The sequence below is a fragment of the Rattus norvegicus genome, chromosome 13, assembly GCF_036323735.1.
Source record: "Rattus norvegicus strain BN/NHsdMcwi chromosome 13, GRCr8, whole genome shotgun sequence".
Taxonomy (NCBI): domain Eukaryota; kingdom Metazoa; phylum Chordata; class Mammalia; order Rodentia; family Muridae; genus Rattus; species Rattus norvegicus.
In genome coordinates, this window is record NC_086031.1 from 50511225 (window position 1) to 50535605 (window position 24381).

At 43.8% G+C, this 24381-nt stretch overlaps 1 protein-coding gene across 3 annotated transcripts in view; it reads left to right on the plus strand.

The window, feature by feature from the left end:
- Kif14 (kinesin family member 14) overlaps window positions 1-24381 on the plus strand; it is a 63611-nt gene that overhangs the window by 32579 nt on the left and 6651 nt on the right. For 2 of the 3 annotated variants that reach the window (XM_039091329.2, NM_001427233.1), the window contains 8 exons: window positions 1350-1443; window positions 2243-2372; window positions 9697-9797; window positions 14848-14936; window positions 18537-18761; window positions 18925-19106; window positions 22570-22725; window positions 23993-24112. In XM_039091329.2, coding sequence (XP_038947257.1) covers window positions 1350-1443; window positions 2243-2372; window positions 9697-9797; window positions 14848-14936; window positions 18537-18761; window positions 18925-19106; window positions 22570-22725; window positions 23993-24112 — 1097 coding nt within the window. Of the gene's footprint in view, window positions 1-1349; window positions 1444-2242; window positions 2373-9696; window positions 9798-14847; window positions 14937-18536; window positions 18762-18924; window positions 19107-22569; window positions 22736-23992; window positions 24113-24381 lie in introns of those variants that run through there. The other variant, XM_063272468.1, reaches the window with a different exon arrangement.

Here is a 24381-nt window from a genome sequence, read left to right on the forward strand (position 1 = left end):
CACATGGCTACTTGTTTGACTTACAGAGAGAAAATATTCATGATAACACCTCATAATTTAGGGTGGCGGGTTGTAAGTCAGTGGGAGGAAAGCACCTGGCATTTGAAAAGCTGAGTTAACTTTACAGGATGAAAAATGGAGCAGCATGCTAAATCACTCTCCTTTTCTTTGGTTACTTACTTAGTAAGAGTGTGTGTGGGCCTGTGTGCATGCTTGCGTTTTATTAAACCAAGGTCCCATGTGAAACAGGTGTTTCTCTGTGGACCTATACTTCTAGATACCCTTTTCTAATTGTTGTATTTGTCTAGAAAATTTAAATGGGGTGTAGTTTTTAATAAATTAACTGTAGTATATCTTATTGATGACTTAGAAAAACGAGATAGTAAAGAAAAACAATGGGGCTGGTAAGATCACTCGGCCTGTAAAAGCTGCCAAGGCCGATGGCCTAAATTGGATCCCAGGATCCACATGGTACAGAGAGAGAACTGATTCCCCCGACTTGTCCTCTGAGCTGTACTAGCATATCATGGCATTACCATGCCCCACCAAATCAATAAAACATTTTAAAAATTAATACTAATATTAAGGAAAAACCCCTTTAAACATTTTAGGGAAAGGGCAGTAGGTGTCCTCTCTTCCAGTATCCTTTTTCTCTGCTTTATACCATTCCACCACATACACGACAACCCACTTGATGTAAAGACCATCTTGACTTTTAAGGGAAGGGTAGTAGGTGTCCTCTCTTCCAGTATCCTTTTTCTCTGCTTTATACCATTCCACCACATACACGACAACCCACTTGATGTAAAGACCATCTTGACTTTTAAGGGAAGGGTAGTAGGTGTCCTCTCTTCCAGTATCCTTTTTCTCTGCTTTATACCATTCCACCACATACACGACAACCCACTTGATGTAAAGACCATCTTGACTTTTAAGAATTGAAAAAAGAAAATTACTCATACATTGCTCTTCTCTTGTGATACAGGATTAAAAACATCTGTTTAATGTCATTTAAAAAATGTTAACATTATTTTACTTTTCTGCCTACATGTATGTCTGTGCACCACGTGCATGGCTGGTACCCACAGAGGCCAGGAGAGGGCATCAAATCCTTAGAGATCCAGAGTTGCAGATGGTTGTGAGCTAAGGCATGGGTGCTGGGAATCAAACCTGGGTCCTCAGAAAGAACAGCCGGAGCACTCAGCCACTGAGCCACGTCTCCAGCCCCTAATGTCAGTAGAGTGGGATAGCCCTAACTGGTGAGAGATGTAGAGTGGGATAGCCCTAACTGGTGAGAGATGCTGAGGGCAGACATGCATTTCGGCTCTAATCTGTGTGGTTCTTGTTAGTTCAGCCAAACTGGAGCTCCATGAAGCTCTCCACGATGATCCAGGAAGCCAATGCCATCAGTGACAAATTTAAAAAGCACTATGTGTTTGGCAGGTGAGTAGCTTTCACATTTGTTGACCTGTACTTCTCATATATATATATATATATATATATATATATATATATATATATTTTTTTTTTTTTTAAATCCAAGTTTCTCTGAAGTCTGTGTAGTAGTCTCTGTCTAGGAAAGAACAGATATCAGACTCCCTGAAAACTGCGGCTTTAGGGTTTCATTTTTAAGAGTCTACTGGGTTTTCTTTTGAGTTGAAATGTTTTTTTTTAAGATTTATTCATGTATTATATATAAGTACACTGTAGCTGTCTTCAGACACACCAGAAGAGGACATCGGATCCCATTACAGATGAGCCACCATGTGGTTGCTGGGAATTGAACTCAGGACCTCTGGAAGAGCAGTCGGTGCTCTTAACCGCTGAGCCCTCTCTCCAGCCCTTGAGTTGAAATTTTGTTCACTCACCTTCCATTTTTATTTTATGTTCATGGGTCTAGAGACTGGATCCATAGCCTCACGACTGCTCTGCATGTGCTGTGTCACCAAGCCACACCACCCAGTCTCGCATCACAATTTTTAAAAAATGATTTATTTATGTATACTGTATATGCATGTGTAACTGCTTGATTTATGTGTACCATGTGTACACAGTAGCTATTGGAGGCCAAAAGAGAGTGTCAGGGCCCCTTGAACTGGAGTTACAGGTGCTTGTGAACCAGACAGTTCGAGTGCTTGAAACCAAACTTGAGTCTCCTGGAAGAGCAGAACATGCTCTTTGCCGCTAAGAGCCCCATTGGGTGTTTATGTGTTTTAGGGTAAGCATTTTTATTTCTCTCCAGACATGATGCATCAGACAAAGGTCGTTCTGATCCTTCTGTTCGAGTGCGCAACCTCCAGCTTGGGATCTCAACTTTCTGGAATCTGGAAAAGTTTGAATCTAAACTTGCAGCGATGAAAGACCTTTATGAGGTTTGTGATTTAAAATCTGTAACATTAAAAAAAAAAACATACGCATGTTTTGCCTGCATGAATGTCTATTGTCTGTGTGCACAGCATGTGTGCCTCACACCCTCAGAGGCCAGAAAAGGGTGTCAGATCCCCTAGAATTGGAGTTACAAGGGGTTGTGAGCTACCGTGTGGGCCGCGAAAATGGAATCCATATTCTCTAAAAGAGCAGCCAGTGTTTTTAGCCCCTCTATAAACTCTTAAACACGCAGCTGGGTATGGTCATGCATGCCTCTGAGCACAGCACTAACCTGAGATGCAGAGACAGAATGATGAGTCCAAGGCCCACCTGGATTACTAGTGAGTTTGAGGCCAGACTGGTTTATATGAACCCCTGTCAGGCTCTCCACCCCTCCCAAAATATAGAGGTGACATATTGTTGCTAAATCAGAGGATATCCTTCAGTCACTGAGACCCCAGCATTAACAGCTGCCTGTGTGAATCTGCTTTCCTCGTGCATGTCTGTGGTGGTGCACTGGTTTCTGTCAACACAGATCAAGCATGGCAGCCATTCACGGCTGAGTCTGTTGTTACCGTGGGCTTTACCAGCTTGGCCTTTAAGCTGCAGGGAAGATAGTTCTGGGTATTACTGATTGTTGCTTTCATTAATCACAGTTAAAACCATCTTTCTGTTATTTTTAACATCTCTTTTCTTGCCTTATATTTTCAAAAAAACAGTAACAAAATCTGAGAGTTTTGTTTGTTGTGCATTGTTGCTTGCTCTAAGTATTGTCACAAAGTAATGTTAAGGAACTTGCTTGGCTTTTCTTTTAGTAACAGTGAAGCCAGGGTTTAACTTTGTTTCTTCTTGGTAAAGTATCCCTTGACTTCTTTTAGTTTTCCCAGGCACAACTTCCTTCCCTCCCACTGGCTGCCCTGAAGTTCACTGTGTGGACCAGGCTGGCCTCAGATTCAAAGACTCGCCTGCCTCTGCCTCTCTGCCTCTCTGCCTCTCTGCCTCTCTCTCTGCCTCTCTCTCTGCCTCTCTCTCTGCCTCTCTGCCTCTCTGCCTCTCTCTCTGCCTCTCTGCCTCTGCCTCTCTGCCTCTGCCTCTCTGCCTCTCTCTCTGCCTCTCTACCTCTGCCTCTCTGCCTCTCTGCCTCTGCCTCTCTGCCTCTGCCTCTCTGCCTCTCTCTCTACCTCTGCCTCTCTGCCTCTCTGCCTCTCTGCCTCTCTGCCTCTCTGCCTCTGCCTCTCTGCCTCTGTCTCTCTGCCTCTGCCTCTCTGCTTCTCTGCCTCTCTGCCTCTGCCTCTCTCTCTGCCTCTCTGCCTCTCTGTCTCTCTACCTCTCTGCCTCTGCCTCTCTCTCTGCCTCTCTGCCTCTCTCTCTGCCTCTCTACCTCTGCCTCTCTGTCTCTCTGCCTCTCTGTCTCTCTGCCTCTCTGTCTCTCTGCCTCTCTGCCTCTGCCTCTCTGCCTCTGCCTCTCTGCCTCTGCCTCTCTGCCTCTGCCTCTCTGCCTCTGCCTCTCTACCTCTGCCTCTCTGCCTCTCTCTCTGCCTCTCTACCTCTGCCTCTCTGCCTCTCTCTCTCTCTCTGCCTCTCTGCCTCTGCCTCTCTCTCTGCCTCTCTGCCTCTCTACCTCTGCCTCTCTACCTCTGCCTCTCTGCCTCTCTGTCTCTCTGCCTCTCTGCCTCTGCCTCTCTCTCTGCCTCTCTACCTCTGCCTCTGCCTCGAGTGCTGGGGGGTAAAGGCACGCATCACCAGCCTGGCTGCACTTTCTGTTAAGTGGTCTATGTATTTTGTTAATAAGTGGTTCTGATTTTGTTTTTTGTTTTGATTATGTGATCTTTTTCCTGGTGTGGTCTTGTGTGTGTGTGTGTGTGTGTGTGTGTGTGTGTGTGTGTGTGTGTGTGTGTGTGTAAGTGTGTAATTGCACATAGATGAAGCTGTGTGGGTGGATACTAGACTTTGATGTTGGGTGTCTTCCTTGATCACTCTCCAGCTTATTTTGGGGAAAAGAGTCTGTCACTGAGCCTGGAGCTCATCAGTTCTGCTAAGGTGGTTAACTGTTGAGTCCCAGGAATCTGGCTGTCTTCCTCTGTGCTGAGAATGCAGACATACACCCATGTACCCAGTGTTGACCATACAGATTTAGGTCCTAACACTTGCTTAGGGAACATCTAACTGGCTGAGCCCATTTCTCTGGCTCTGTGTGACCCTTTTATTGCTTTCATTCTGCTGTGAGATAGAATCTCACAGAGCACAGAGTGGGCTTGAACTTTTATGTGGCTAAAGATGACCTCAAACTCCTGATCCCCCTGCCTCTTGGGTTTTGAAGGCTCCGAAACTACACTTTTTTATTTGTGTTTAAATGTACTTTTGTTCAGAATGTTTACTGTTCAGTCCTCTATGTTTTTATTTGAAGGTACATCTTTGAATCAAATAAAAGTTGAGGCAGGAGAAATGCCTCAGTGGTTAAGAACTCATATTGTTCTTGCAGAGGACCCAAGCTCTCTTCCCACTACCCACATCTGGCAGTTCACAGCCACCTGTAACTCCAGCTCCAGAAGTACCCAAAGCCCTGGCCTCCATGGCTCACTGTCCTACTTGCCCCACGCACACACGCACAAGCATACATACATAAGTAAATACTTTCTGGTTTTTTGAGACAAGGTCTCTCTAGGGAACCCTGGCTGTCCTGAAATACACAGAGATCCTCCTGCTAAGATTAAAGGTATGAGGACTTTTTAAAAAAGATTTATTTATTTTTTATGTATATGGGCACACTGTAGCTGTCTTCAGACACACAGAAGAGGGCATCAAATCCCATTACAGATGGTTGTGAGCCACCATGTGTTTGCTGGGAATTGAACTCAGGACTCTTAACCACTGGAGCCATCTCTCTTTGTTTTGTTTTGCTTTTTTAAGAAAAATTTATTATGGTGTTTTGAAGAACATGAACTTAAAGTTATTTTCCTCTATATTGTTATTACTTAAAGTATTAAATTTTAGTATTAATATTTTTCAGATATCCCATGTTCAAATTATGTGACTGTTAGAATTATATTCTATAGTACTAAGAAAATGCTCAAAATATTAATAAAATATTATATTTTAAAGCCTAGACGGTATTGTCATAGCTTTAATTTGTGAATTACTTAATCAAAAGTGAAGATAATTAGCTCAGTCTAGATTATAAGACAAAAAAAAAAAAAAAAGCAAGTAAAGAAATCCTTGTGAGAAAAAAAGGAGTCACTAATGAATTAGATCTTGGAGACTTGAAGAGACATGTGATTCTAAGGAGCTGGGCATTTATTGTAATCTTAGCACTCAGGAACCCAATGGGGGTATTCTTAGCCACATGCAGGGCTAACCTAAGCTATATGAGATGCTGTCTCAAAAAATAAAAACAAAAAATGGTATCTAAATTGATAACAAGGTGGGCATTAGTAGTGCTTGCCTTTAATTCCGGCATTCATTAGGCAGAGCATGGGAGCTCTGTGAGTTCGAGGCCAGCATGGTCTATAGAGCAAGTTCTAGGATACCCAGGGCTACACAGGGAAACCCTGTCTTGGGGAAAAAAACCAAACAAAAACAAAAAACCAAGATGAGTAAAAAGTTCTGTCGTCAATAGAATGTTATGTTGTTTTTATATTTATTGTATTCATTTGTGTGTCTATAAGACAGACAGACAGATACACAGAGGCTGAGTGTACAGATCAGAGGACAGCTTGGAGGGTTGATTCTCCCTCTTCTCCCTTTCCTCCACGTGGGTCCTGGAGCTTTCGAGCAAATGCCCAAACTGCTGAGCCACCCTGATGTCCCGTTCGTTTGTGTGTTTGTATTCTTAGGTTGCTTACAGAATCGTGTGCTAATTAGTACACTAATTAATGAAATATAACTAATGACAAATTAATAGTTCACCGCAGCACTTGCACACATGTATTCCTATACCTGGCTCTCATTCTCATCTCTTCATTTTGTCCCTGGTTTCCCTGTGGCTGGCCCTTCCCTCACCTGGGTTCCATCCCTTTCCCTTCCTCCCTTCTCATGATCCCGTTCTACACATGTAAACATGCACGCTCACATAATTGCAAACCTAGCTTCCATATACAAGCGAAAACAGCTAAATGTCATTGTCTTTCTTGATTTATTTTGTTAACATAATGATTTCCAGTTCCGTTTATTTCTGGCTGTTATGATTTCAGTGTTCTTGACAGATGTATAAAATTCCATTGTGGTGCGTGCGTGCGTGTGTGTGTGTGTGTGCGCGCGCGCCACGTTTTCTTTATACATTCATCTTCTGATGGACATCTAGGCTAGTTTCCATCTCCTGGTTATTGCAATAATGTAAATATTCCAGCAGTAAACATGGAAGTGTCTATGGTATGTTGCCTTAGAGTCTTTCCTGTGAGACTTCTAGAAAGGAAAGACATTCTAGGAAAAGATAAATCATAAAAGCTGAATCACTGGAAGAACAACCATGTAATAATTTTAAAAGTTTATAATGAAGTAGATTCAAAAACAACAAATACAAAAATAGAGGCCTTTTCCAACTTGGTTCTGGCAGAATGGCTCACTCCAAGAAGGGTGTCGAGAAGAAGGGCCATTCTGCCGTCAGCACGGTGGTGACCCAACAGTGCACCGTGAGCATTCACCAGAGCATCCATGGAGCGGGCTTCAAGAAGTGTGCTCCTTGGGCACTCAGAAATCCAGAAATGAAGAAGGTGGGGACTCCAGATGTGTGCATTGACACAAGGCTCAATAAAGCCGGCTGGACCAAAGAAATAAGGAACGTTCTGTATTGCATCCGAGTACATTTGTGCAGAAAATGTAATGAGGATTTGTCAAACAAGCTCTACACACTGGTAATTTACGTGCCTGTTACCACATTCAAAAATCTACAGTCAGTGTGGGTGAGACTAACCTGTCAATGTCAAATAAAGTTGCAAAACTGAAAAAGAAGAAAAAAGAAAAAAGAAAAGAAAAAAAAAAAAAAGGTAGGAAAGAGCCAGGTTTGATAGCTCCCACCTGTAATCCCAGCACTTAGGAGGCTGAAAATTCAGATCAGTGGTTCCGGGCTAGCCTATGCTAAATAGAAAAGTCTAAACACATGAGAATTCGGCCAGCCTGTGCTGAATACAAAATTCTGAACACATGAGAATGTGCTCCTAAAAACTAAAAGGAATGAACAGGAAGTGGGGGTGGGGATTAAATAGGTGATAAAAAGATACTGGTTCCAGTCAACTTTATGAGCAGACTTCCAGGGTGCCAGAGAAAAGAGAAGCCCCGTTCTAAGGGAACACACACACACGCACACAGACCAAAAGCCACCACCACCTCCAAAAACCAACGAAAAAGCTGAAAACCAATCTCAATATGAACACTAGAAAAACTCTAAATGAAACCCACCAAACCAAACCTGAACCTCTTTGGTGTTTTTGTTTTTTTAAACAAACAAATTTCTACCACGAGCAAGCAGTGTTTGTTCCAGGAAAGAAAAGTGTCTGCTTTTTGTGTGTGTGTGTGTGTGTGTGTGTGTGTGTGTGTGTGTGTGTGTGTGTGTGTGTGTGTGTTTTGCTTGTGTGTATACGTGTATACCACATGCATGCCTGGAGCCTTCAGGATTCAGAAGTGGGCATCATGTCTCCTGGAATTAGAGCTGTAGATAGTTGTGAGCCATCATGTAGGTGCTGGGATCCAAACCCAGGTCCTCTGCAAGAGCACCAAGTGCTCTTAACCACTGAGCCAGCCTTCCAGCCCCTGCAGAGTGTACTTGAGAGATATCCCAAATCTCTCAAATCTCAAAGTGTTACGTCACAGCGGTGACAGTGTCTCTCTCTATATGGTACACGTGGGTGGTTTTCCTTTCCGTCTCTGTTAATAATTTCTGATTTTACAAGTATGCGTGTATTTGACCATTCTTGCGCCATTGCACACACTAAACCCTAACTCCATAGCTTACTGTTGGACTTCCTGCTTTTAAGTGTTTATTGAAGTTGTTTACTTTGTCTTTACACATGCTGTACTGTCTGAATCAACCTCTGTAGTATCTAGGTAGACTTTTCATTGAGAGTGCTTCAGTATCTGATGTATAGATTATTATCAGCATATTCAACCTAGAAGTGATTGGTGTGTGTGTGTGCACAAACCAGAGGACAGCCTTGGTGTTGGACCTTAGACACCGTCCGCTTTTCCTCACTGTCCTAGAGCTCGCTGTATTGTCCTGGAGATGATCAGTCTGTGGACGCTGGAGACCCAGCAACCCAGCTCTGAGATTATAAATGTGTACCAGCTCACCCCGCATTTTTCACATGGCTCTAGGAATGAATTCAGACATTGTGATGGCAAGGTAAGGGTTTTTCTGACTGAGCCATCTCCCCTGTCCAGGTTACAATTTTTTAAATACTTTGTTGTTTTTCTGAGACTTATTTTAATTTCTAGTATCGTGTAATTACAGTTTGTTGTTGTTGCTGTTTTGATTATTTTTTTAGGCTAGCTTTTCAAAATAGTAGTTTATAGGTTAGCATACAGAAATAATTAATTCCATAGTGGCATCTGCATACATGTGTTTACTATTATAATTTGTATAGTTAGTTTTTAATTTGGTCAATAATATGATATCTGTTAAGACTAATCAGATAAGCCAGGTGGTGGTGTCATGTATCTTTAATCCCAGAACTCAGGAGACAGAAGCAGATGAATCTCTGTGAGCTTGGGGCCACCCCAGTCTACAGAATGGGTTCCTGGACAGCCAGGGATACACAGAAAAACCCTATCTTGAAAAACCAAAAACAAAAGACTAATCAGATAGCCTGTAATTTGCTAGTTTTATAATTTTTTCCCTTAATGGATTTATTTATTCACTTTACATCCCAGCCGCAAGCCCAGCCCCTACTGTCTCCTCCCAGTCCCACCCTCACAAATCCCCCCCCACTACTCCCTCTTCTTCTCTTCAGTGAAAGGGAACCCCCCTCACCTTGGGTACCCACCCAGGGATATCCAGTCACAGCAGGAGTCATCCTCTCCCACTGAGGCCCAACCAGGCTGTCCAGCAAGGGGAAAGGGAAGAGAAGCAACCGAGGTAGAGATAGCCCCACACTCCACTCGTTAGGGAACCCACGAGAAGACACAGATGTGCAGGGAGCCAGGTCCAGCCTAGGCATGCTCTTTGGTTGGTGGTTCAGCCTCTGTGAGCCCCATGGGCCCAGGTTAGTTGACTCAGTAGGTCCTTAGTTTTATATTTTAAAATAATAAAATCATTTAAGCTTTTTTTCTTTTTTTACTAAATTGTAAAACATTTTCCACTCATGTTTAATGAGAAGGCTATTTTTTTCTTTTCTTCAGAGTAACAGTGGTACCAGGGGTGAGGATGTCTTTTGTGACCCTGAAGATGAGTGGGAACCGGACATTACAAGCACACCAGTTTCTTCCCTCTCTAGAAGGAGGTAAGTCGTTTATAATTGCTTTTCTTGTTCCGTGTGTAGGTGCAAGTAGATAAGTTACAGATTTACATAATATTTTATGACATATATAAAATTATCTTGAGAGATTTACTGTCATAGTATGTTTGTAATGGGACCCAGAAATATAAGTGACATTAATGTCACTGGTCAAATTATGGTGCATAGAGTATTACATTGTTTATCAGTTTCTGTATAACCAAAAATGTTCAGTATTTTTCATACTAGTTTTAAGAGCAACCTAGAATAGCATAAATCTAATTTCCTATATAAAAAAGCAATAGTATTGCTTTTAGCATCTCAAGAATATAACCTATGATATTTCATTGTAAGTTACACGTGTTTAAATGCAGTCAAGTTAGTATGAGCACCGCAAAAGAGTGAATCTGTGTGATACAGAACATCTGTACATGACAGGTACTGTCGGTTAAACCAGATACAAAAACATCCGTAGTAGGTAGATGCTGTCATGGAAAGCCTATCTGTTCTTTGATTAGAATGCAGAAGCAAATGGTATGGAAAGACTCTGGCCCGCAACGTCTAGCTCTTTAGTTTTGTTTTGTTGTTACCAAAACCAAATATTTCTATGACGGCTACTATTGGACATGTCCTGAGGAATTCATGTGATAAAACCCTCCCTGTCCTCCTGAACCAGGCACTGAGAAAGAAAAGAGGACACGATTTTACACACATTTGAGATGTAGAATCAATAGGACTTGGTGACTGGGGTCAAGGCAGTGAAAAGCTCAGGGTTGTTCCTGGTTTTAAGCTGGGGAAAGCAGTGTGTTTGAGATGGATCATCTTGTTGGCTGTGATGACTGAGATCTCCACAAGATGTTAAGTATTGTTTAGGCGAGTGTTGACTGAGGGAGCTTTCAAGGTGTGAACATCAGTAGCATTGCCCCAGCCACAGGGGCATTGCCCTTTTGTCAAGAACACTTATGGAGTCTAGTGACATGGGACGTGCATGCCTTGGATCCCAGCTGGAGAAAATTGAGCCAAGAAGAGCATGAGTTTGAGAGCACCGTAGGCAGCATAGTAGGGGTCTGTCCTTTTTGGGGGGTGGAATAAGGGAGTTATCAAGACAGGTTTCTCTGTGTAGACCAGGCTGGCCTCGAACTCAGAAATCTGCTTGTCTTGAGTGCTGGGACTAAAGGCATGTGCTACCACTGGGCAAGGTCCTGTCTTAAACACCAAACAAGCTCGGCATAGTGGCAACACTCAGAAGGCAAAGCCAAGAGGATCTCTGAGGGATCAAAGCCTCTGGTCTACACAGAAAGTTCCATGACAACCAGGGCTATATAGAGAGACCCTGTCTCAAACACACACACAAACAGAGCATGTATTGGATACTTGCTAAGACAGTGTCACTCAGTACTCAGCACAGGCCTCTGAAGTAGATGTTCTTATGACCACACATTCTACAAGTGAATAGATCAGACCTTCAAAAAGATTGAGATCAGATAACTTGCCCAAAGTCATGGAGCTAATAATAGAATGAGTTGGCACTCAGGCCAGTTTGGTTGAATGCACAGCTCCCGATTTTCCTGACTGTGGAAGCAAGTATTGTCCCCAGTGCTCATGACAGAGGAACATCCATTCTTCTGCTCAAATTTAAATTTGTTTGTGTGTGTGTGTGTGTGAGAGAGAGAGAGAGAGAGACAGAGAGACAGAGAGAGAGAGAGAGAGAGACAGACAGAGACAGAGAGAGACAGAGAGAGAGACAGAGACGGAGACAGACAGAGACGGAGAGAGACAGAGACAGAGAGAGAGACAGAGAGAGACAGACAGAGAGAGAGAGACAGAGACAGAGAGACAGACATGTGAGGGTAGCTGTGGGGTCTAAATGACAGGGTAGATTCCCTGGAACTGAAATTATAGGTGAGTGTGAGCTCGCTGGCATATGTGTTAGGAATTGAACTCAGATCCTCTGGAAGAGCTAGTTTTATGTCAGCTTGATACAACCTAGAGTCATTTTGGAATAGGAAACCCCAACTGGAAAAAATGTCCCCACATCGCTGGGCTATGGGCAGGCTTGTGGTATTTTATTTTTTCTTTTTGATTGATGATTGATGTGGGAGGGCCTGGCTCAGTGTGGGTAGTATTACACCTACACTAGTGGTCCTGAGTGCCAGAAGAAAGCAGGCTGAGAAGGCCGGTAAGCAGCACTTCTCTATGGCCTGGTCCTCAGTGAGGAGCAGTAGTAAGGAAGAATACATTTTTAAGCCCTTTGCTCCCCCAGGCTGCTTTGGTCCTGGTGGTTAGCACAGCAGACCGTCAGACAAGCTGCAGCCACCCCTAACTGCGAAGCCATCTCTCCAGACCCCTTCTAGGAAACTTTATAAGTTTTATCTCCTTCTGTTGCAGATCATGTTCTGTTTTAAACTTTTTCTGCTGGTCAAGCTTCAAGAAGTCTTGCACATGTTTGTTTTAAGCTTACTTTTGTCATCAGAGATAAAACTGCCTTTCACCAACAATCCATCACTTCTGTCATATTTGCTACATTATGTTAATCTAGAGTCTAGTAAGAAACTGCTGTGATGTCACCAGAATGTTGTGAGCGAAGCACGCAGCACAGAGTCTCCACACAGACCCTGGGCTGCTTTAGTGTAGGAAGCACGTGTATCCCCATCCCTCTGTGGTAGTTGTGGGGAAAGGTCACGAACCCTAATATCGGAGTGGGGGCAAGGACTACACAAGTCCAGTGTTGGTTCCTCACAGAGCAGCCGCCATCGTGGCTGCCCCGGTCACCTCTGGTTTCAGCATGCCATGATGCTTCAGGGTTGTTCCAAGGGCTGGGGGTGACCCGTGCAAGCCTGTTCTCTGGTGCTCAGTAATGGTTGCTCAGACTGCTGTTGAACAGTAACATACTGTAAAATTAAATCTCAGGCCTCTGGTGCATCTCAGAGATAAAGCTCTCATCCAGCATCGGGAGGTGCTATGCATTCAATCTTCCACACTGAGAAAATAATCTTTTAAATGTTAAATACAAAGAAGATATAATTGCTGATCCAGCGCTAGTAAACAAAGGTGTCTACAGGTGATCTGACTTAAGGATCAGACATGCATACTACTGGGCTGTGCTACTGACGTGATAGGGGTGATCCCTGATGCAACTGGATGTATGGGGCTTGAGAGAAGTCGGTCAACCTAGAGCGATAATGACCTCCCAGAATTTCAGCCAGACCAACAAACTGGAGGGTGATGTATGAAACCTCTTGGGTTCTAGGATTACTACCTTCTTAACAGGAAGAAGACAGTTCATTATAAACACGTGTAAGCTTCAAGCTTATTACATAATACATACATACATACATACATACATACATACATACATACATCATGGATCACAATATGAGTGTGAGTCTGTGAGCGCTAATCTTTAGTCCTTTGAATGTTGGTGATTTCATCCTATGTCTGCTGAAGTTTGGGTTACCAGGTAAGAAAGGAAGAAGTTTAAAATGTGACCCTAAAACCAAAATCCCCTTTCATATTTTGCAAGATTTTGAAACTAGGTTTTTCAGGCCACACGTGGTGGCACGTGCCTCTAGTCCCAGGACTTGTGAGACAGAGGCCGGTGGATGTCTGTGAGTTTGAGGTCAGCCTGCTCTAGAAAGTGAGTTCCAGGACAGCGGGGGCTACACAGAGAAACCAAAAAGAAAGAAGTCAGGTGTTTTATGTGGCAATGATACTTCGAGAACTTCTGTAATTCAATGATAGCGTATTTTTTAAAGTGAGTTGCTCTTAGTCTGAGACCTTGTGCATGAAGCTTCAGCCTTGTGAGAATGTTTATGACAGAGTTACAAACTCTGAGAGTGCCTGCAGGTAATGGAAATGCTGACAGATTATAGAGCTGCTGTTGGCGCTGCTGGACCACAGGGGCTCTGCAATAAAACAGGCTGCTCCTGCTGCCTGTAAATCATACCGAGTGTTGACTGGTAAAAGTGAATTGTTCTCTCAGCGTGAGTGAAAACTCTTTGAAAGGAATGCGGCAAGCATCTCCTTGTTTAAACACTGTTTAACATGACAGTGGGGCAAGAACAATACTCTTCCTAGCTTAACTTACTTTTCTTTTTATCTCCAGAAAAAGAAATACTTAGAAATTGATAGTTGTTTCCCTTTATCTTCGGTCATATTTCTGCGGTTTCATTTCTTTTTGTAAGAATTTACAGGGGGATTTATGTTTGAAACACTTAAGCTTTTGTGAGTATACTCTTCAAGAAATAGTATTTTCCTTTGGCGAGTCAACAGTAGTAGAAAGTCTGATTAGGAAGACACCGAAGGGTCGCCTGTATCTAGGTCACTGCTCAGGAGTTTCCATCCCATGGTGAGCTAGACTTGGAGTTTAGAAACTTACAGGAAGGGACTGTTTTCTGGGCCGAGGGCAAGGCTGTGGCACTTCTAGGTGGGTACTGCTTTCTCAGACTTGTCTGCCACAGGGGGTCACTTCAATGCTTTTTTACCTAGACAGTTTCCATGTTTAAATGCCTCCCCTAGATAAGTCAAGCTAGCACTTCCCCCAGCCATAGTTCTTGCCGTCTCCCCCATACTTCGTGGAAAGTAGTCGCTCAACGCTGAGCTTGGTTCTTCCCATGCTCGGCTAACCTATAGCCATGCTTCAGGGTCACTGTTCCAGGAGGCCTTGCCAACTCCACGGCCTAGACTCCTGAAGCACCCTCTGCCCTTGTAGGGCTCTCTCAGCTCTTCCCTTTGGGCAAATGCCGGGAGCCTCAGGGGTAGGGCACCAGGAAATACTTAGCCAGTTTCAGACTGTATTAGGGTGGTGCTTTCACATAAGAAGACTCTGGCTCGAGATTGAAATGAGTTAGTCCTGTTGGGAAGAGCACACATTCACCCCTGTGTAAGGATACTGCTTGCCCTAACACTGGGTCTCATGTGGGCCGTGCTAGCCTCAAACTCTCTGTCTTACGTCAGCCTTCTAAGTGCTGGGATTATGTGTTTCTACACTGCTGACAGCATTCTTAACACTCCTGTGAGGAGTAGTAGCTGATCTCAGGGTTTGTCTTTGGTTCAGGAGCAGAAGCTTGATGAAGAACAGGAGAGTCTCCGGTTGTCTGCATGACATTCATCCGATTCAGAGTATGCATCCTTCACACACATCAGGTAAGGCTGGTCAGCTTGTCCCAGTCCCCTGTCCGTGGGCAGTTGTGGAAATCAGTTTATTTTTTAGCAGCTGTGTTTCCTTTATAAAATGAGGGTGTGAACTGGATGGCCTTTCTGTTTGTAAGTGTCTGTTCTCTGGCTTGTTGGTTGAGTGACTAATTCAAATGGGAAAATATGTTTAGATAATGTGTCCAAGCTGGATGTGGTAGCATACATCTTTAAGTCCAGCACTCTAGGAGGCAGAGGCAGGCAGGTCTCTATAAGTTTTGAGGATAGCCTAGTCTACAGAGCAAGTTGCAGGACCGCCAGGGCTACACAGAGAAACTCTGTCTCAAGAAACCAAAACCAAAAAAAAAAAAAAGAGAGAGAGAAAGAAATATATATGAATGACATTCCCTCTGATTAAAAAAAAAAAAACCAAACTATGTCAGAGTACTTATTATACACTGTGATGTGTGTGAAAAGGAAATAACAGAGGGCATGTGTGTGATGCTTGCATGAGTAAGGCCTTCTAAAAGACTAGCTGATGGCTCAAGAGTCTGTGGACATGTGTTGGACAGGGGCAGAGTTAGGGGGTGTGTGTGTGTGTGTGTGTGTGTGTGTGTGTGTGTGGTGGGGGATACTGGTGGAAGGAAATGGAATGTTGGGGATTGAACTTAGGTTCTCGAGCATTCTGGACACACAATGCAGCCCTGAGCACCTGCTCCAGTAATTATTCTAACTGAAGAAAATGTTTCACAGCTTAGCGGTAGGGGACTGTCTTGCTATGCTCAAGACCCTGCAAAATGCCATTAGCATAAGAAGATAAAAAAGAAAAGAAAAATACTTAAAGCAAAGCTTATAGGAAGAATCCCCCTGAGTAATTCTCTTGGGCCACTTGTCCTTATATTAATTTACCTTAGAGGGGATGTTACACCATGCGGTTACCTGTAGTAATTCAGGTTTAAAAGTTGCCGGTAACTTAGTGCACTAGTGAGTACCTGTAGCTCCAGTGCTCAGGAGGCTGAGGCAGGAGCTTCGCTTTGAGCCACTCAGGACGATCCGTGGAATGTAGAAACCAAAAGCAAACTCACTAACTCCCAATAGCAGAGTGCAGAGCAAGGATAAAAAGAAGGAATGACCCCATCACACAACCTGGAAGAGCCCTCAAAACAGTTGGGCGGAAGAAGCCAGAGATAAAAATGAACAGTTCAGGGCTAGCTCAGTGGTTAAGAGCACAGACTGCTCTTCCAGAGGTCCTGAGTTCAATTCCCAGCAACCACATGGTGGCTCACGACCATCTGTAATGGCATCTGATGTCCCCTTCTGGAGTGTCTGAAGACAGTGACAGTGCACTCATATAAATAAAATAAAAAAATTTAAAAAATAAAAAAAAAAGAACAGTTCAAAACTATTCTGTTGTAACAGAGCCTCTGGCAGGTTAGAGTGGGGGGCGGGTTACTCTGGTTCCATTTTGATTTTGTCATTTAAGGCAGAACATTACCATGTGGTCTGTCTGCCTCCCAAGAACCAATGCTACTACATGTATATCAGACCCTGTTGGCTGGGATGCCTTTAAGACAGGGAAACCTGTTGTGAAGAGATTGTAGAAATGTCACATGTGTTGATCTAGGTGGGGGTTCCATAGGCCTGTGTAAAGAACAAAGTATAAAAATAAAGAAGTGTGCATTAAGGTGTATAATGTGTAGCTTATAAAAAGCTCAGCAGTTAAGGTCACTTGTTGCTCTTAATGAACTCAGGTTCAATTCCCAGCACCCACGTGATGGCTCACAACCGTACTCCAATCCCAGGAGATCCAATTCCAGGTGTGCACACAGTGCACAGATATTCATGCAGGCAAAGCACTTATTAGATACATAAAATAATTAAATAATCTAATTTTTTCAAGCTTGAAAGTTACTATTTAATATATTAATCTATTTGGTAAAGGTTCTAATGGAATATGAACAGGAATAAAAGAATAAAAATTCTTCTTCAATGAAATTGAGGTTTGGTTTTGTTCTTCTCTCAAAATTAGTTTGAAGGGAGATAATTATTCTTAGGACTTGTTAATGTAATCCACTGGCTACGTGTACACTGGTGTGAGCACAAACATGCACATGATAGGCATGAGTGTGAGCACACATGCTCACACACACACACACCATACCACACATACCACACAACACACACACCATACACAATGCACACACACACACACCACACACCACACACCATACACAACACATACACACCATACACAATACACACACACCACATAACACACCACACACACACACACACACCACACCACACCACACAACACACACACCATACACACCACATACACAATACACACATACCACATAACACACACACACCACATCACACATACCACACAACACACACACACCACACACCATACACACCACATACACAACACACACACACCACATAACACACACACCACACACATACACACACACACACAGGAAAAATTTACTCAGCATTGAGAGCCAGATGTTTTCCAGAGCTGAGGACCGAACCCAGGGCCTTGTGCTTGCTAGGCAAGCGCTCTGCCACTGAGCTAAATCCCCAACCGAGAGCCAGATGTCTTCTACAAGTGTTTTAAGGGAAAGCCAGAGCTGAGATCCTTGCTTATGTGAAGGTTTCCAATGGGAGAGATGGAGCTGGGTATGGTGGCAGTCACATGTAATCTTGGCAGGCACACAAAGGCTGCAGCAGAGAGATGATGAGTTCAAGGCCAGCCTGGGCCATTAGTGAAACAGTGGAAGGAGATAGGAGAGGGGAGGGAGGGAAGAAGAGAGGAGGGAGGGAGGGAGGGAGAAAGAAGGAGGGAGGGAAGAAGAAGAAGAAGGAAGAAGAGGAGGAGGAGAAGGAGGAGGCAGGGAGGAAGGAGATGCTCCACGAACATTCAAGGAGCTTAAGGGGGAGGGGTTTCTGCACCCAGGACTTGACATTTTCAGCCTTTGGAAATCTAAAGAGTGTCTGTAACTTCTCAACTCAAGAACCATAATATTTTTAAACTACATTTTATAGGTCTAAAATAATAATGTTGAATTTTAGAATACATCGTCTCAGAGAACATACATAGTTAGCTGTCTTGGGTCAACACTGGGAAAAGCCATTGTGAACTGAAGGTTTGCAGCATTGCCTTTTATACGGTTCATCACTGCCCAGGACTCCAGTTTATGAGTTAATTTCCTTAGGCCCTAGGAAAAATTAATTGCTATCAAGTATAGAAAAGTTAAGTGAAACTGGCAGTGGTGGCACTTGGAAAGCAGCGGCAGGCCGTTCTATGACAGTTTAAGATCAGCAGGGAGGGAGAAGGTTAAGTGGGATGTTTTAAGTCTCTAATTACTTATATTGAGGCTGAAGGGTCCCTCACTAAGCCTGTGGCTTCATGTGGGTGGTGGGAAGTTATTGGTCCCTGTGTGGAATTGTGTTTTCACCCTGGTGTATAGAAATAAGAATGCATTAAAACAGGAATAGCCTGTGAATTACTGGCCATCAATTCTTCAGTAACCTGCATCAACACATTTGTTTGAAAATATTGTGATCAAAAACTAGGCTTACGCTGGCTGTCTTCCATTGATACAGGATTAATGGAAAAACCAAGCACCATCTATTCAAATTCATCAGAATCATTTCTTCCTGGAATTTGCAAAGAACTGATTGGCTCATCGATAGATTTCCTTGGACAGAGTTTCGATGAAGAGAAAACTATAGCCGATAGCCTGATAAATAACCTTCTTAAACTTTATAATGGAGTGATTGCCATCTCCAAAGCCCATGAAGAACAGGATGAAGAAAGTCAAGATAATGGTAAGCAATTCCTCTGCTTCTTCCAACGTCCACCATGATGGCTCGCTACCCTTCGCTCCTTACCTGCAGTAATTACTCGACGCATCCGCTGGTGTCTCTCGACCATGTTTGTGAGCACTCTCATTGGAGACCATTGGCAGTAATTTTCCTTCTTCTTTCCAAGTGTTCTCTGACCGGGCAGCACAGGCTCTTACCATCCAGGTTGCGTGTGCCTTTGAGCAGCTTGTGGTCTTGTTCAAACACTGGCTGGATGATTTTCCGCCTTGTAGCGGCTCAGCGCGACTTGAAGAGGAATTGCGACAAGATATTAAAAAACTGGGGGGCTATTTGCAATTGTTTTTGCAGGTAAGTTGATTTCTTATTTTTGAAGAATTCATTTGTTCTAAAAGTATTTATTGGCTTCCTACCACCTGTATCTCTCCTGATATTACATCTGAGGATTTCTGGGTGCTTCCTGTTTTGAGGCCCTAAGACTGTGGGTGCAGTTAGTTTACTGAGTGAAGGCTTGTGTGTCCTCTGTGTCCTGAGAGGTTTGCAGGTGCTGATTCATTTTGTTCTCATGACAACCCCCAGATATATTCTCTTGCCATTTTATAGATGAGGAAGAGGCTTGGGAAATGACTGGTTTGCCCAGTGCTGTGTAACTACTGGGTGATAGGGATGGATTTGAATGCCCTGGGTCTCCGATCCATATACTCTGCAAGCCCCCAGTTAATTCACTGAGTCTTGCTCTGACTGTGGGCTGGCTTTCGGTTCCTGCTGAATTAGTAACAAAGCTACTGATACACAGGGGAGAAAAGTAATTTTGTTTTCTGCTTACTTTGTATCAACTTTGTAACATTGGGTTTGACCGGCAGGAAGAAGCCAGATAAAAGCTTACTTTCTGTCCCCTGGATGCAGAGGTAGGCATGGAGGTTCTGCTGCACAAAGAGAAGGGATCCTGGCTCTTTTGTTCTCCCTTCTGCGGTGCTGGAAGTGTGGACTTGGCCTCATCAAGCTCCATGGTGATAGAGCACCAGCTGAGTTGCGTGTGTGCAGCTGTGGGGAGGGGAAGCAAGGGAAGGGTCTTCCTGTAAAGGGAGTCCCTGTAAGATGTCATATGATACTCATATTCACTTGGCCAGAACTTCTCCTGACCACATCTAGCTCTATCTATCATCAAGAAGTGGGTGTTGTTGTTGTTGTTGTTGTTTGTTGTTTTTATTCTAGACACCTATGGACTAGGTTAAAAACCAAGGGTTCCATTACTGTGGAAAAAGTAGGGAACTGATGTTGAAAAATATCACATCCTTGTCATGTCAGGGAGCTCTGAAAACCTCTCAGGGAATGAGAGGAGGTGGCAGGTGAGACAATGCTGAGAAAGTTACGCTTCACGTTTTAAAATCTAAACTTTCTAGAATATTCGGTCAAGTTTTCTACAGTGATATCTGCCATGTTTTATGTAGTAATGTACATGTTGAAAGTTTTACATTTGGGGGGAGTGTGAGGAGTTATGCACAGCATAGGGCATGTGTGAAGGTCCAGGGCAACTTCCAGGAGACGATTTCCCCTTTTCAATCATGCAGGCTCTGGAGAACAATCTGTGGTTATCAGGCTTAATGGCAAATTCCTTTCCTCACCAGGCCCTCCATCTTACTAGCCCCGACTTCCACATTTTCGTAGGAAAACTTTTATTGTGACAAGTCATTCCTGAGTAGCTGAGTTAGGGGAGTCTTTTACTACCAACTGTTTTCCCAGGTCTTTCTGGGTCTTCCCAGCTTGGTCGGGTACCTCTCTTTGTTCTTTTTGCTAACCCCAAGTAATATGCCATACTACTGATGAATCCATGACAGTCTGCTCTCTGTAGGTGTAGGACTTGAGTGTGTTTTCTCAAGGCCTCATGATGTGATAGGTAGCTCATTGGCTATTTAATGTTGAATGAATGTGAAATTCACACTGAATGAAGGGAAACTTTGAACATAGACAACAAGGAAAGAGAAGAATGTAACAGAGGTGACTGCAGGCAGATGTGGGCACACTTCAGGTGAAGAAACTCTGACAGCAGAAGAAGACCCTGAACATAGAAGGACAGGGTTAGTCAGAGGACAAAGCCAGAGTCAGAATCGAGGGTGTGAGCCCTAATGACAAGGGATACAGCTCAAGATGCTCTGAGGTAGAAATGAACGAGAAGCAGTTTAGAAGGTGTGTGTGTCTGTCTTTCTGTCTGTAAGGTGGGGGGCAGAGAGAGAGAAAGAGAGAGAGACAGAGAGACAGAGAAACAGAGAGAGAGAGAATACCCACAAACCAAAACCCACTGTTGATATTTGAAACCCTGGGTTTAAATCTATGCTATGCCAATTCCTGTGCTTAGGTAAGCTGCTTAGCTTCTTGAGTCTCTCCCTTCCCTCCCCTAGAAAATAAGAGCAGCAGTGCCCGCCTGGCAGAGTTGCTGTGATTGTCAGGTGAAATCATGGTATAACAGGGCACCTGGTGGAGTTGCTGCTGTGAATTTCTTGCCTTCTCTTCATTTCCTGGGAAGCACTTTGAACTTGACTTGCAAGCTTCAGCACATGGCTTGTGTTCTATGCAATGAATGAAGGATGGAGATGCCGGGTGACTGGGAAGACTGAAGCCGCTGCTGGCCAGAACACTGTGCTAGTGAAGTGTGCTTGGGAATCCTTACCTTGTAGTGTGTAATGAGCATCTCGGAGTAACAGGCTAAGACAGGCATTTCTAAGAGCTGCAAGAGGGAGGGGCCAGCAGTAAAGGGGAGGTCCCTGTGCCTTGGCAACTTGCTCACTGAGTGTATAGGGAAGGCTGTTTAAAGTAGCTGGGCTACTTTTTTTCTCTTCTCCTTTGCCTATGCTGTGAGTATAGCTTTAGTAGCTGTCTGTTGGGTGTTACTAGGACAGTTAAAGCTGACAGGTCAGAGGTAACCATCCAGTCTCTCTTATTGATGTCTCTTTCCACTCTGTCTGGAGTTTAACTTCACCCTTGCTTTTTGTCTACCCTGTGTCAAGTCTGAGGGAGGAGGAGGCTGAATCCTGCTCATGTTACAACAGGGCTTCCTGCTTTCTGTTTCTCGCAGGCACTTGAGTGGTCATATGTTATGAAGTTTACTTTTAGATCCATGGGTATTTTGTCTGCATGTGTGCCTACGCATCACCTATGTGCCTGGTGCTCTCAGAGATCTGAAGTGGGTGTTGGATCCTCTGGAACTAGACTTACAGATGGTTGTGAACTTCCCTGTGGGGTTAGGAGTCAAACCTCTGTCCCCTGAAAGAGCACCTGTCATAGTTAGGGTTTTACTGCTGTGAACAGACACCATGACCAAGGCAAGTCTTATAAAGGACATTTAATTGGGGCTGACTTACAGGTTCAGAGCTTCCGTCCATTATCCTCAAGGTGGGAACATGGCAGCATCCAGGCAGGCCTGGTGCAGGAGGAGCTGAGAGTTCTACATCTTCATCTGAAGGCCAATAGGAGAAGACTGGCTTTCAGGCAGCCAGGATGAGGGAGGGTCTTAAGCCCTTGCCCACAGTGACACACCTACTCCAAGAAAGCCATGCCCACTCCAACCAGGTCACACCTCCTAAGAGTGCCACTCCCTGGGCCAAGCATATACCAACCATCACAGCACCCAGTGCCCTTATCTACTAAGGAATCTCTGCAGCTCTGTTGTTGTTGTTACTTTTAGTGCTGTTACTGGGGGCTTAAGTCCAGCCCCTCATGCCTGATAACTTTACCCATCGTCCCCTTTGTCTTTGCTTTATCACCCCTTAAAACCTCATATATGAGATACATGGACTGATCCATTTTTATTTCATAGGGATGCTGCTCAGATATTTCGTCGATGGTAAAAGAGGCTCAAAACAAAGTCACCGAGATTATACAGCAGGCTGTTGGGCATGTGGCTCAGCTAGCTGTTCTGAAAGGCAGCAAGCTCTGTGTTCTGGAAGACAGCAACAAGGTTTCCAGTGCCCAGGTAACACAGTGTAGGTACTGAAGACTTGGGAGGGAAGTCTGGGACGTCTGATGGTAATAACATCGCTACAGAGTGACAGAATAAAGCATATTGCTCTTTTTGGGATAACTTGTACTTTTAATAGTTTGGCAATCTTAAATTTCTTTTGGCCAAGATGGGATAAGGCTGGGCTGGGCCTCTGTTGGTAGTTTGCACAGCAGGCATGATTTGATGCCCACTGCTGTAAGTCCATATTTATAATCCAGCTCTCGGAGGCAGAGACAGAAGGATCACAAGAACAAGATCATTTTTGGTTGTAAAGCAAATTTGAGGCTAGCCTACGCTACTTGAGTACCTTTCTCAAGTAAAAAAAATATGGTTGAAATGTGCTCGGATGATTGTAGATCTTTGCAGTCCTTTTGGGGCCAGGCATGGTGAGAGACACCATTAGTACATTCAGGAGGCAGAGGCAGGTGGATCTTCGTGAGTTTAAGATCAGCCTGAACTACATAATGAGTTCCAGGACAGAGAGACCCTGTCTCAGAAAACAAACAAGAAATCCTATCGGGGCTCAGGGTAGGGTACTCACCTGTACTCCTAGTACCCAGGGGCTGAGATCAAGGACACCTTGTGCTCCATAGTGAAACCAATCTCAAAAACTAAAGGAAAAATGTCGTTTTTATCTTTTGATGGCCACTATTAACCTGTCTCTCACCCAGTCTATAAATGAAACAATTGTAATTATAGAATATTTATATTTTCCCACTTTGTTTATGCTATGAACTATATTAAGATGTGTTGTATTCTAGCACATAAAGGCCTGCCTAAAATGACCATTTTTTCCAACATGTGTTAACATGTTGAGTACTAAATTATAATGTTGTTAATTTTATTTCCCAGTAGATTTTCTTATACTAACTTTAGCTAAATTTAATGAACTGGAATGAGTTACAGTTTCACTATCTTATAATTTTGAAGCATATATAAAGCCAGGCAAGTGTGGTGGCTCAGTAGGAAGGTGCTGGCCATCAGCCTGATGCCCTCAGCGCTGTCCCTTAGACACACAGGGTGGGCAGGGTGGGAGGAAAGAACCAACTCCTACGAGTTGTCCTGGGACGCCTGCGTGTGCGCTCTCTCTCTCTCTCTCTCTCTCTCTCTCTCTGTATGTATGTATATGAGTGTGTGAGTGTGTGTGTGTATATGTGTGTGTCACACACACATGTTTAATAAAATGTTAACATGTGAAACCCGTGCTTGCCAGCTCAATGTGAGAAATTCCCCCTAACAGGAGCTCATGGCTGCTCTCCAGGATGGCACAGCCTCGGGGATGAGGAGTCTCTTAGACTCCGGGCTGGAGACTGCACAGGAACTCAGGCAGGACGTCTCCAGGCAGAGTGCACCAGAGGAGGTAAGGGTAAGGAAGGTTCTGGTACTCCCGATGCACACTTGATCTTAAAAATGGTTTTATTTCAGGATGTCTTGACTAAAATACTTTAAAATGCACAAGTGATGGTGTGACACAGTGAGTTTGTGTATTATGTATTTCAGTTTATAATGAGTTATTTTTCACTGAAGAGGCTGGTGGTGCCTGCCATGTCTCTCAAGCTCCTGAACCATACGGAGTGTGGCAGCGACACCTACTGTTCACTCTCTGGATGTCTTTCCTACCTTTCTGTT